The sequence below is a fragment of the Nicotiana sylvestris genome, chromosome 8 (assembly GCF_000393655.2).
Source record: "Nicotiana sylvestris chromosome 8, ASM39365v2, whole genome shotgun sequence".
NCBI lineage: Eukaryota > Viridiplantae > Streptophyta > Magnoliopsida > Solanales > Solanaceae > Nicotiana > Nicotiana sylvestris.
This window is the reverse complement of record NC_091064.1, coordinates 52,490,819-52,502,529: the sequence shown is the minus strand read 5'-3', so window position 1 is coordinate 52,502,529 and position 11,711 is coordinate 52,490,819. Positions and strand designations below refer to the sequence as shown.

Below are 11,711 nucleotides of genomic sequence, written 5' to 3'. Positions count from 1 at the left end.
TCCCATCAAACTCCGCAAGAAAATCTTGTTAGGTGGGGGTGGTCTATGTAGTACATAAAAATAATAATATGGGATAGTACTTAATAAAGATATAGCAATTTTAATTTTTCAGTCTAAAAATTTGCACTTGGGAATTTTTATGGGATGTACTTGCAGCTATTTTCCTATCAAACTCCGCAAGAAAACTCCTAAGTTTCATTAACTCTTTACCAAAAATTTCATGTGAATATCTAGAATTTCCGACGGAAAAATCCGCACGTAATTTACATGCGAATTTATAACTTCAGATAATGTATATACGGATTCAAAATCCCCAAGTAACTTACCTGGGGAACTCGATTGTATTTTTTCATCCACTGTTGCCGTATCTTCATTCTCAAAGTTCCAAAGCTTTCATCTGTCGATTTCGTACCTGGCCTTCCAGAAAATTTCAAACGTTTGCAATTTTATTGTTCTGGAACAAGGTTGAGATAGAGTTCCAAAATGAAAAATGATGCCAAATTGAATGGGGTGTATATGTATTTGGCCTATTCTTTTTGTACCTTAAAGTCGTAACATCAATCTCGAATAAGTAGATGCTGCGTATGACAATTAGAGGAGTTCTTTGCATTTTGCACATTAATTTCTTTGCTGAACTTTTTATATGCTCATCACCACATGTGATGATTAAATTGCGGAATTTTTACCAAATGCAAATATGTGATTGGGGCGGCGAAAGATGTACCTTCATTCTTAATCAAAATTTTTGGAGTAACTAAAGATATTTTAAAAAGAATTTTTTACTTATTACATTTTGTACTTAACCAAAAACAATACATAATTGAAATGGTTGAAAGAATATTGTTTACCCTAAAAAATGGATAACAATTGAATTTATATGCGGTTTTAAGGATATGTGGACTAATTTACTACAAGTGATTAATGACCTTAGATAAGCAAATTAAAGACAAAATGAATAGCCAAACCAGCAGTAATATTGGGTCCAGGATCGGTTATAAGCTTAACAAGTAACCTGCCTTCGGTTCGGAGCCAAACACTTATGAAGAACTATGAGTAAAATCAAGAACTTTGAATAACTTTAAGTAGGAGAGAAAACAGATGTATATTGCTTTGGTATGCGTGTTACAATGTGTGTATTGAATAATAAACTTCCCATTTAAATAGTAGGGGAGTTTTATCCTAAGTACAATTCTAAGAAAGGTAAAGATCTTCCTTTTCCCTAATCAATGTTCAACTGTTGATACAGGCCGAGATTCACGTCGTTATATCTGTTGGGAACAGATATCACGGTCCTTTGTTAATCGTGTGCGGACGTTTGGCAATGCTCTCCGAGGTCTCGTTATCCGAATCAGGTCGGGGGCATGGTCTTGATGATCTTGATGGCTCCGGGGGCAGGTGCTTTAATTTCGGGCCTTGATATGGGAGGTTCTCAGCTTTCATTTTGATTTCTTGTAGTTATGTCCTCTCTTCATTTCCTCTATCGGGAAATCGAAGTGTTCCTTAGCCTCGATTTTACCCTTATACAAATATATAACTTGCTTTGTTGATAGCTCAATCATATACATGGAGGTTTCAAAAACCAAAAAGAAAAGAAGTTGAGTGTAACCTGTCGTCACCAAAGCAAACTTGAGAAGTCATAACTTGTTTATTATCTCAATTTACTTCAACCTTTCAAAATTAAACCAACTCGCTGCGACACTAAAGGCGGAGCCCCCATTGATGCTTATGAGTTCTAGATTCAGTTCTTTTAAATTAATAATTTATATATATTTAATGAATTTTTTAAAATAATAAAGAGTTTTGATTAAAGCTAGTAGGTTCGGCCAAATTTATAACCTAAGCTCTTGTTGGGCCTCCAACTTGCACTACTTCAGGCCCAAAGTAGCATACTTAAGTTGGCCTAGATATTTATTTTATACTTAGCCTTTTGTACTAGTTAGCCTTTATTCTTTGTTAACATAGCATAGTGGTTATTTTTAGTAGTTAGCCATTCTTTACATTGTATTGTCAGATTATAAATACAAGGAGGCCACAACTGTTAAAGGTTGGCCAGTTATTTTCATCATCTCTTTCCCTTATGTTTATGCGATGAAGAACTTTCTAGAAAATCTCCAACCTCCATTAACGAACCTCAATTTTTGATCTTCTTTCACTGGTTCGACATGGTATCAGAGCAGGAGTTCGTTAGATCTTATCTACGTAGAACGGTGTTACCCCTGTCTGTTTTCATCCAATTTTCATTGAGATTTGTCTTTGTCGGAGCTTCGTGATTTTTTTGTGATTTTCCGGCCAAAACACTTTGCTCCTTCGCATTTGAGTCCATTCTACGGTAGATCATACTGAATCTCTATGGTGTGGTCACTGAAATTTGAGTTTTGTTCAAGCTAAGGCTTTCCTCGATTTTTCGGAGCTAGGGTTTCCTCCATTTTCATTGGTTCGCTGAAGCTGTTTTACTATATCAAGGCCTTACTTCTTCAGGTTGCGAAGAAGGCTGGTATTTGTATCTCTCTTTTGCATGTGTTGGATTTTAATTTCAGTCTACAGTGTTTGTTGGTGATTTAGTTGTTCTAACCATGACTGGCTCTACTTCCTCTTCCGCGTATACTCCTGACCCTACATCCCCTCTATTTCTTTTGTCGTCTGATGTGCCTGGTGTGTCCCTGGTTCCTGTACCTTTTTTGGGCAGTGGATTTGGAGGTTGGAAACGTAGTATGATAGTGTCATTATCTGCTAGGAACAAAAAAACATTTACAGATGGTTCGTGCCCTAAACCTGCTGCAACTTCCCCTGATTATAAACAGTGGGACTGTTGTAATAATATGGTGATATCTTGGTTAACAAGTTCATTATCACCGGATATAGCTGAAAGTATTCAATATTCTGAGACAGCCGAAAGTATATGGAAACAATTAAATAATAGGTATGGTAGTGTAAATGGGACTAAAGTTTTTGAACTAAAAAGGGAACTTGCCTCTATCTATCAAGGATCTCTTGATATTGCTTCACATTTTACAAAACTTAAGAGAATCTGGGATAAATTGGGAATAATGTGCAGTAGTCATGCAAATTCTTTCAATTGTGCTGCTAAAGACGGTCTCCAAAAGGAGAAAGAGGAGGACAAGGTCCATCAGTTCCTCATGGGATTGAATGAGGTTTATGTTAGTGTGAGAAGCAATCTGTTGATGATGCAACCTCTGCCATCCTTTAATAATGTCTATAACATTCTTCTTCAAGATGAAAAGCAAAGACAAGTCAACCCGCCTTCTCAATTTACCTCTGAAGCAGCCTCCTTTAATGTGAAATCCCTTAATAAAACTACTCAACCTCAGCTGAATATGCAATTCCAGGGGCAACAGAGATAGTTTACTCAAAGAGTGAATTTTGATAATCAGTCTAGGACCTCTAATATCTTCTACATGTATTGAAAGAAGTCTGGACACTTAATTAATAAGTGTTACAAGCTTCATGGCTTTCCTACTAACTTCAAGTTTACTAAGGGTAGAAAGGCAACTGCTAATATGGTGACAGATTCTGAATTCTCTGCTTTTGACTCTTCCAACCAGACTTCTATTGTGCCTATTGCTGAAAATGCTTATGTAGTGCCTGGGCTGACAAAGCAGCAATACTCTCAACTGCTCTCTCTATTGCAACAATCTCATGTCTCTGTTCCTAGTCTTCAACTCAATATCATGAGTTCTGCCAATTTTGCTAGTACTCTATTGCCTAAGAATGTGGTATATAGTTTCAACTCTACTTTGCTAAACCAATCTGATTCCTTAACTTGGATAGTTGACTCTGGTGCTTCTGACCATATGACTGCTAATAAAGAATATCTCATTAATATCACACCTTTACCTATTCCTTTTCTAGTGTCCCTTCCAAATGGTTATAAAGTAAAAGTTACTTGCACAGGTTCCTTTGTTTTGTCTGAATCTATAATTCTTCACAATGTCCTTTACCTACCTTCTTTTAAGCGCAATCTCATCTCTGTACACAAACTCACAGATCAATTTGATTGTATAGTTCAGTTTACTTGACTTTCATGTCTCATACAGGGCCCTTCTCTGAAGAAGCCTCTGGATCTTGGTAAACTGGACAGTGGGTTGTACAAATTTGTATGGGAAAAGCCTTCTCAACCTCAAGTTACTTGTGAGCACGTGATTTTTGCCCTAAGCTAATTATTCCCAAAAATTCAAATAAAATAATTTCTTTATTTTTACAATTTTTGTGAATTTTGGCGTCACTTTCTGATAGTTGTTTGCATTTTATTTATGCATGTTAATTCGTATGAAAATACAAAAAATATGAATTTAGGATATAAGTTAATATTTTAGGATTAAGTAGGGGTTAATTTGTTTTGGAACAAAATAATAAAATCACAAAAATAGTCCACTTTGCATTTTAATTGTTTTAATTGTGAATTTGACGTGAAATAGGTTTTAAATAATTTTAGAATTTAATTAATTTAGCTTTGACATCTATTAGGATTTTTATTTTTAATTGTGCATCCTCATAAAATTAGGGAAAAATAAAACAAAAATACAAAATGAAAAATGAGTAAAAGAAATAAAAAGAACAAAAAAGGGGGGAATAAATAAAGAGGGCTGCTCACAATTGGGCCATTTCAATTAAATTCACCCAGCCCAAAGAAACAATCAGACCAAACACACCCTAGAAACCGGCCCAAACCCGTCCCTCTACCCGGTCCGCCCCTCTTGCCCTCGAAACGACGTCGTTTCGTTCCCAGTTGATCCGGACCGTCGAGGTTATCAGATCTAATGGCCAGGACTTCCCCCTCGTTATTATATAAATGTCCGAAAATAACTCACCCCTCTCCCCCCCCCCCCCCCCGTCCATCTCTAACCTAAACCCTAAAAACCAGCCGCCCTCATATCTTTTCACCGGAGCTTGCCGGCGGTGAACGACACCTACTCCAAATTACTCCAAAATAACACCACGAGACCTCCTCTTCTCCCTCATCATGAATCCACCACCCGTTTCCTTCAAATCCAGCCCTAGCTCGTCGAATCCTCGATCAAAGATTCTCCGGCCAAAACCCAGAGTAACCCAATCACCACCAAATTAACACCATGTGACCGCCTGGGCCTCCTCTACCCAACCCCCATAGCCCTCTCTCTCGAATCTACCTGGAACAGCTCGAATATCAAATCGAAGGTTTCCGACCAAAACCCTAATGCAAAATCTCCATGATTTCGGACCATAACAACCCTAACCAGGTGTTTTCTTATGAAAACACGTTGTTAAGGATGTTACGGGTCAGAAATTTTGGGGGATTTGGAGAAACAACCACTGACCGGAGCTTTTTGTTGTCAGTGAGTTCTTGTTGGTATTTTCTTTTATTTTCAATTTCTTTTTCCTTTTCTGATTTTCTGAATGTGTGAATTCCATGGTCAATGTCTAGTTTAATTTGCGTTTTAAATTTTTGTCAATATTGTTCTAATCTTATGTCCTGATTTTTTGTGATTAAGTCTAGTTGTGATTAAGCCGTTGATAATTTGTTAATTAGTTTTACTAAGTTTTGCTTGAATTAATTTCTGGTGTTCCTTTAGTTTAGGTTAATTACTACTTAGTTCAGTTTCAGTTTAATTAATCATCACGGTTTGTTGAATTTGGTTATAGTTGATAGTTTAATTTGGTCATTAATTCTGAGTGCAATTGCTAGACTCAATAAGAGTTTAAATCGGGATAGATGCAGAGTTTAGGAAAATGTTTGGTTATAAATGTACTTTTAGTTTAAGTTCAGGGGTAGTTTAGGCACGGAAAAGGGCTGTTTCGTTAAAGAATAGTAATTTCAAAACCAAAATAAGGGTAGTATAGGTATTCTAGAGGTAGAAGAACACCCTAGGGCCTTCTAGAAGGGGGCCTTGGTGTAAGTTTCAGTTTTTTAGAAGCAGTAACTTGAGTAACAAGTTAGGAAATGAGGGTGTTAACTTGTGTAATAAGTTAGAAAACAAGGGACTAATAGGCAATTGAAAATCTGAAGCTTCCCCTTAGTTTTGCCTATAAAAGGCAGTATTTATTGCTTTGTTGAAGGAGGTTGGAACCCCAAAAATTTCCCCCAAAACCCTCTCTGCAGATCTGAGCCTAAACTTTGAATTTCAAATCAATGGAAGTTCAAAAATCCTCTTCTAGATTTTAGTTTCGAAAAATCCAGTAGAAAATCCAAAAAAAAAAACTCGAAAAAACAATTGTTACATTGCTTTTCCTTAGGCTATTTTGAACTCCAGCACTTAATTCAAGTTTCTAACTCAATTAGGATCCAAAACTATTTGAATTCCTTTGTTTCTATTTGGTATTTGAGGTCTGAAGGTAATTTGGGTCAGCTGGGCATTGAATATGATTAAATCGAGTTGATTATGGTAATATGTTAAGTGTGTGGGTATGCTGGGTACATTTTCTGGTTGTTTGATATAGTATTGGGTTAATTTGTTGATTCTGCTTGGTCTTCAATTCACTTTTGAACTGCTGAATCCTTTCTGGGCTGTTGTACTCGTTCATTGACTGCTGTTGGGTTATCACTGGTTCCCTGGAACTGTTACTGTTGCTAACTTCTCCTTCTTCCTTTGATCTTCTGATTTCCAGGTACACGTTTTTGAACCTGTTTCGATGTATCATCCCCTGTTGACTGAAATGAAATTGAAGCAAATTCTCTGTTGTAGATCTGTTAGCTTGTTATGTTTGAGATAGTTTGTCGTGATTTGGTGGTTGTACACTGTTATCAAATTCGAAATGCATAATTGAACTGACTGGTTATGTACTAATAGGACTATAAACTGTTATGTCTCAGATTCATGTGAGTTTATTTTTCGAGTTAATTACTAGTTGTAGTTAGTCCCCTATTAGCTGATGCATACACCTGTTAAGTACTAGTTGTAATTAATTTCATAGAATAAGTTCATACTAGTTGTAACTAATTCCCTATTAGCTGGTTCATATCCCTGTATTAACAGACGGTTCAATACGGGATAGAACTTCTACTAGTTATTTTCATATTCTCAATCTGTAATTAAGTAGATCATAGTCATAGATGAATACGTTGGTTTAAATGTTGGATTTAAGTTCGAGTCTCAGCATGTTGATTCATAAGTAAGGAAACTACTGTCCAATCCCACTAGGATTCTGAAATTGACGATAAGTCTCCAGTTTTGTTTTCTAAAAATCGAATTGTTGCTTCATATTCCTGGACGGTTTTGAATGTCAAGTAGTGTATTATAGATGTTAATCCAATGATGTGAAAGGACTGTGGCCTGGTGATCATTTGAATTCAATTTCGTTTCATAATTAGTATTGTGTCCTGTTTCAACTTGAGCCATATTTCTTGGCTCACTTTGGCCCAGTGGCGTGAAGCCGTGCCAGAATAGCGCAAGACCCATTGCTGATCACTTAATTGCTAAGAACTGAAAACTGGCGTGTGTTTGGGCCCTGAAGCTCGAGCTTCTTGTGAATCAGACTGGGGCCCAACAGACTGAAACCCCATTAGGCTGCTGAATCATAGCCCTAAGGTTTGGGCCTCTTTGAATGCTTCTAGTGATAATTGATTAATTAACTAATAAATTAGGGCCTTTATAGAGAAATAAAAATAGAAGAATATAGTTGCTTTTAGGTTGTTTTTTTTTATAAAATGAGATGAGCCTCGCCGAACAAAGATACAAATGCGGGGCCCTCAATAGTGTCATATGAAAGTTAATTAGAATTCGGGATGGCCGTTTAGCGAATCTCACGACTTTCCCCAAATAATAATACGCTAGACTCTTTAAGCACGACTTTAATAAAATTACATTCTTAAATACGGGTGCACATTTATGTGACCCAAATCCAAATTTCAATGGAGTCGAAATGTGTTGACAATCACGGGTGCATTGATTGCGACGTGGTTCGAAATGCGTTTTCACGACGTTGCAATTCTTTTAAAATATTGATAACAGCGGTTTACGAATAAAAGGCACACATGTATTAAATAAGATAAATTCAAATACAATAGTTAAGCGACCGTGATAGAACCACGGAACCCGGGAATGCCTAACACCTTATCCTGAGTTAACAGAATTCCTTATCCGAATTTCTGGTTCGCAGACTGTGATACATAGTCAAGTTTTCCTTGGTTCGGGATTCAAAGCCGGTGACTTGGAACACCATTAATTTTCCAAGTGGCGACTCTGAATAATAATAATAAATCCTGTTTCGATTGTCCTTTAATTGGAAAAACTCCTTTACGCCCTTGCGGGTGTAGGTGAAAAAGGAGGTGTGACAGCTCTGGCGACTCTGCTGGGGACAAAACCCAGAATCTCTGGTTCAGGGTTCAGAATTGGAGCTCAGATAAATTGTTGTATTTGGTTATATCTGATTTTCCTACATGTTTTGTGCTGAATATGCTAAATGCTACCGCTTTGATATCATTTGAACTGTATATAAACTGTGCCGACACCCTTCTCTCTTCACCTCCGGGGATGCGCTTACTGGTTGAGACTCCCTATTTTGTTAGTGTCATATCCTGAAATAAAAAAGAGGCTCGGATAAGTTGCAAAGCCGGACGATCTCGCGGGTCCCCGGTACGCTGCCCCCTCCTCGACTCGAGTTATCCGCTCGAGTGCACTGTTTAGAACACATACCCAGGATTTGAACCTAGAATAACTTGACTTCATGTCGAATCCCTGGTAGGAGCGCTTAATTGCATCATGCTGCATTTGACTTAGGGGACTCAATACGGGGATTGGATCCGTCTAGGGCTAGCAACCTGAAATGAAAAGACCATCCTGATGCATCCTATTTGTTCTGTACATATATTTGTTTTGAACCAGCATGTTGACCGGCTTTTGAATCTCGGGAATGTTGGAAAATTGAGAAAAGAAGGAAAAGAGGAAAGAGAGAAATAACAGTTAGGGGGTTAATTGATTATTTTAGAAAAACCAATGACCAAATACTGGCGAAACTCTGCCAAAATTTTGAGAAAATGAAAAGAAAAATGCTTTATTAGTCTGTTTTACGAAAAGCAAAAGAAAAATAGAAAAAGAGTTTTTATTTTTGGAAAACTGTTTGTTTAAAAGGAAAAGGAAAAAGAGTCTTTATTTTAGTTTGGGAAAAATAGGTTGTTTCTTGTTTGTCGAAAATGAAAAAGAAAAAAAAGAGTTGTTATTTTGTCTTGTTTTCAAAATACAGAAAGGGAAAAATAGTTTGTCTTGCCATGGAAAATGAAAAAAGGGTCTTGTTTTCAAAATATAGTTAGTTTCTTTGCCCGAACTACTTGATTCTCACAGGGGTGTGGGATACGTAGGCAACCCTCATCGGGTCCAACCTGCCCTTTGCAAAAAATAGCAATATATATATATATATATATATATATATATCAATTTTCGTCGTAAATAAGTTAGGTGATGTCGTTTTTGTCAAAAATAGCCGAATGTTCCCGAAAGAGACGCCGGAAGGCTGACTTTGCAAAGACGGCCATTTTTGGTCATTTTGATTTTTGATTGGTTGACTCTCACAGCCTTAAAATCTTCGTTCTTGGGAGTGCTGAAAGGCCATGTTTGAAAACCGAGTCTGTCACTTTAAATTTGGAAAAGGAAATAGTTAATTTTGTTTTGAGTCAAATAAAAGTTTTGTTTTTGCTCAAATCACCTTAATAAATGTGCAGGATGAGCACGATGCAAAACGAACCTTTCTCAATAATGACTAAAATCCCTTTCGAGTTGCGGCTATGGTGGAACGATTTAGGCAAAGAAGGACAAGACGAAGTCAAGAAATATCTGAAAGGTCTTACGGGTTTGTTGAAAATCAAGCCTCGGGGTGATATTATAAGAGCGTTGGTCACTTGCTGGGAACCAGCGCACAATGTCTTCCACTTCTCATATTTTGAGCTCACCCCGACTTTGGAGGAAATAGCCGGGTACATTGGAAATGCTGAGGTTCCTTTAAGAGGAAAATATCTAGTTGCTCCAAGAGCCATCACGGTGCATCGATTTTTAGACTCATTAAAGATACCCAGGACAGTCCATAATCTAGATTTGGCAAAAGGCTTCTGCACTCTACGCTTCATATACGACAGGTACGGCCACGTGGGAAGGTTTAACAAGACGGACATCAAGATATGCAGTAAAAATAACCGTCAAAAATGGGATAAGCACAGACGGGTGGCTTTCATGATAACCTTTTTGGGCCTCCTGGTGTTCCTAAGGAAAGACGAGAATATTGATATAAAAGTAGCCGGGGTCGTCAGTACCTTGCTTACTCAAGATGAAAGCACTCTTGCGCCTATGATCGTGTCTGACATTTTCCGAGCTCTCACTGCCTGCAAAGCCGGAGGCAACTTTTTTGAGGGGTGTAACTTGTTGCTACAAATGTGGATGACCGAGCATCTATGCCATCGTTCCCAGCTCTTGAGTTATGGTTCGTCTGACAAATCCTGTATATGAGAGTTTTACACAAGGATTGACGGGGTTAGTCTGCCTGAAGGAGTAACAACGTGGATATCATACTTTCGTACTCTCACGGACAGTTAGATACAGTGGACGTTGGGATGGTTGCCTGTTGAAGAAATCATATACATGCCAGCAGCTAGGTCGCATTTTCTTTTGATGGGACTTAAGAGCATCCAGCCTTATGCTCCATGTCGGGTTCTGAGACAACTTGGGAGATGCCAAACAGTGCCACGGGAGGAAGATCTTAGTGCTCAAGTAATTGAGATTAGCCCTGACGGACAGTTTCCCAAAGCAAAAGTCCGTGGGATTTGAAATGAATGTCAATATCTACAAGCAAATACTTGTGTGCAGGATCGGGCCAAAGGAGAAATGTCGCCAGAATACCTCACATGGTACAGAAGAGAACTTGAGCATCAGAGGCCAGCTAAAAGACCCCACATCCAGGATTTCACGGAATCATCACAAGAACAATGGGGTTGGCTAGCAAAAGAAGAAGGCTATCAAGCTGAAATCGGCAAGCTGAAACAACAGATTGGAGCTATGAAATTTGAGAACAATGTGCAAGTTGCTGCTGATTAGGGAGAAAAGAACAGGTTGGCCCAAGAAAATGAGGCGCTTAGGGCCCAAATCTAGCAAATGAGGATAGCTGCCAATAACCAACAAAGGAGCCGGTCGGACGAGTGATTGATAAAGGGGTTGAAAAAGGAAATCAGTGAGTGCCGGGATGAGCTGGAAAAATCCGAAGGCACCATAGCTGGACTCCAGGCACAATGGGTAAAAAGAACAGAAGAACGCACCCATTACATGCAACAATTAAAGAAGGATTATGAAAAGACCATTGCTAGTCTGAAAAGAAAAGTGGTTACCCTTGAGGATAACGCAGCTAAGCAAGCTAAAGCTTTTGAGACCAAAAGCGGACACTGCTATGACTTACTGGCCCGAATCGAAGTAGAAATACAGCAGCTGTAGGATCAGCATCTTCAGGATTCTCATGTGTTGAAAGCTCGCAATAATCAAGTAGGGCGATTGCTTATAGAAAAGGGTCGAACAAGAGACAGGATTGAGACCATTGCCCACGCCATCCTCAGGAGATGTCGGGCATGTGAAGACATGACCCGCGCTACCTTCTTTTCGGCAGTAATGATTTATGACAAGCGAACCTTGTATGAGCTGGAGCAACTTGAAAGTGATTTGGAACCTAAGCCCGTGGCAAGGTCGAACGATGCCCCGCACGCACCCACTTTTGAAGCACTAATGTATTCATAGATCGAGTAT

At 38.3% G+C, this 11,711-nt stretch overlaps 1 protein-coding gene across 1 annotated transcript; it reads left to right on the top strand.

The window, feature by feature from the left end:
* The first annotated feature begins 2,573 nt into the window (after window positions 1-2,573).
* LOC138875027 (uncharacterized) lies at window positions 2,574-3,362 on the top strand. Its single transcript, XM_070153834.1, has one exon. The coding sequence runs from the start codon at window positions 2,574-2,576 to the stop codon at window positions 3,360-3,362; it is 789 nt and encodes a 262-aa protein (XP_070009935.1).
* Window positions 3,363-11,711: the final 8,349 nt, after the last annotated feature.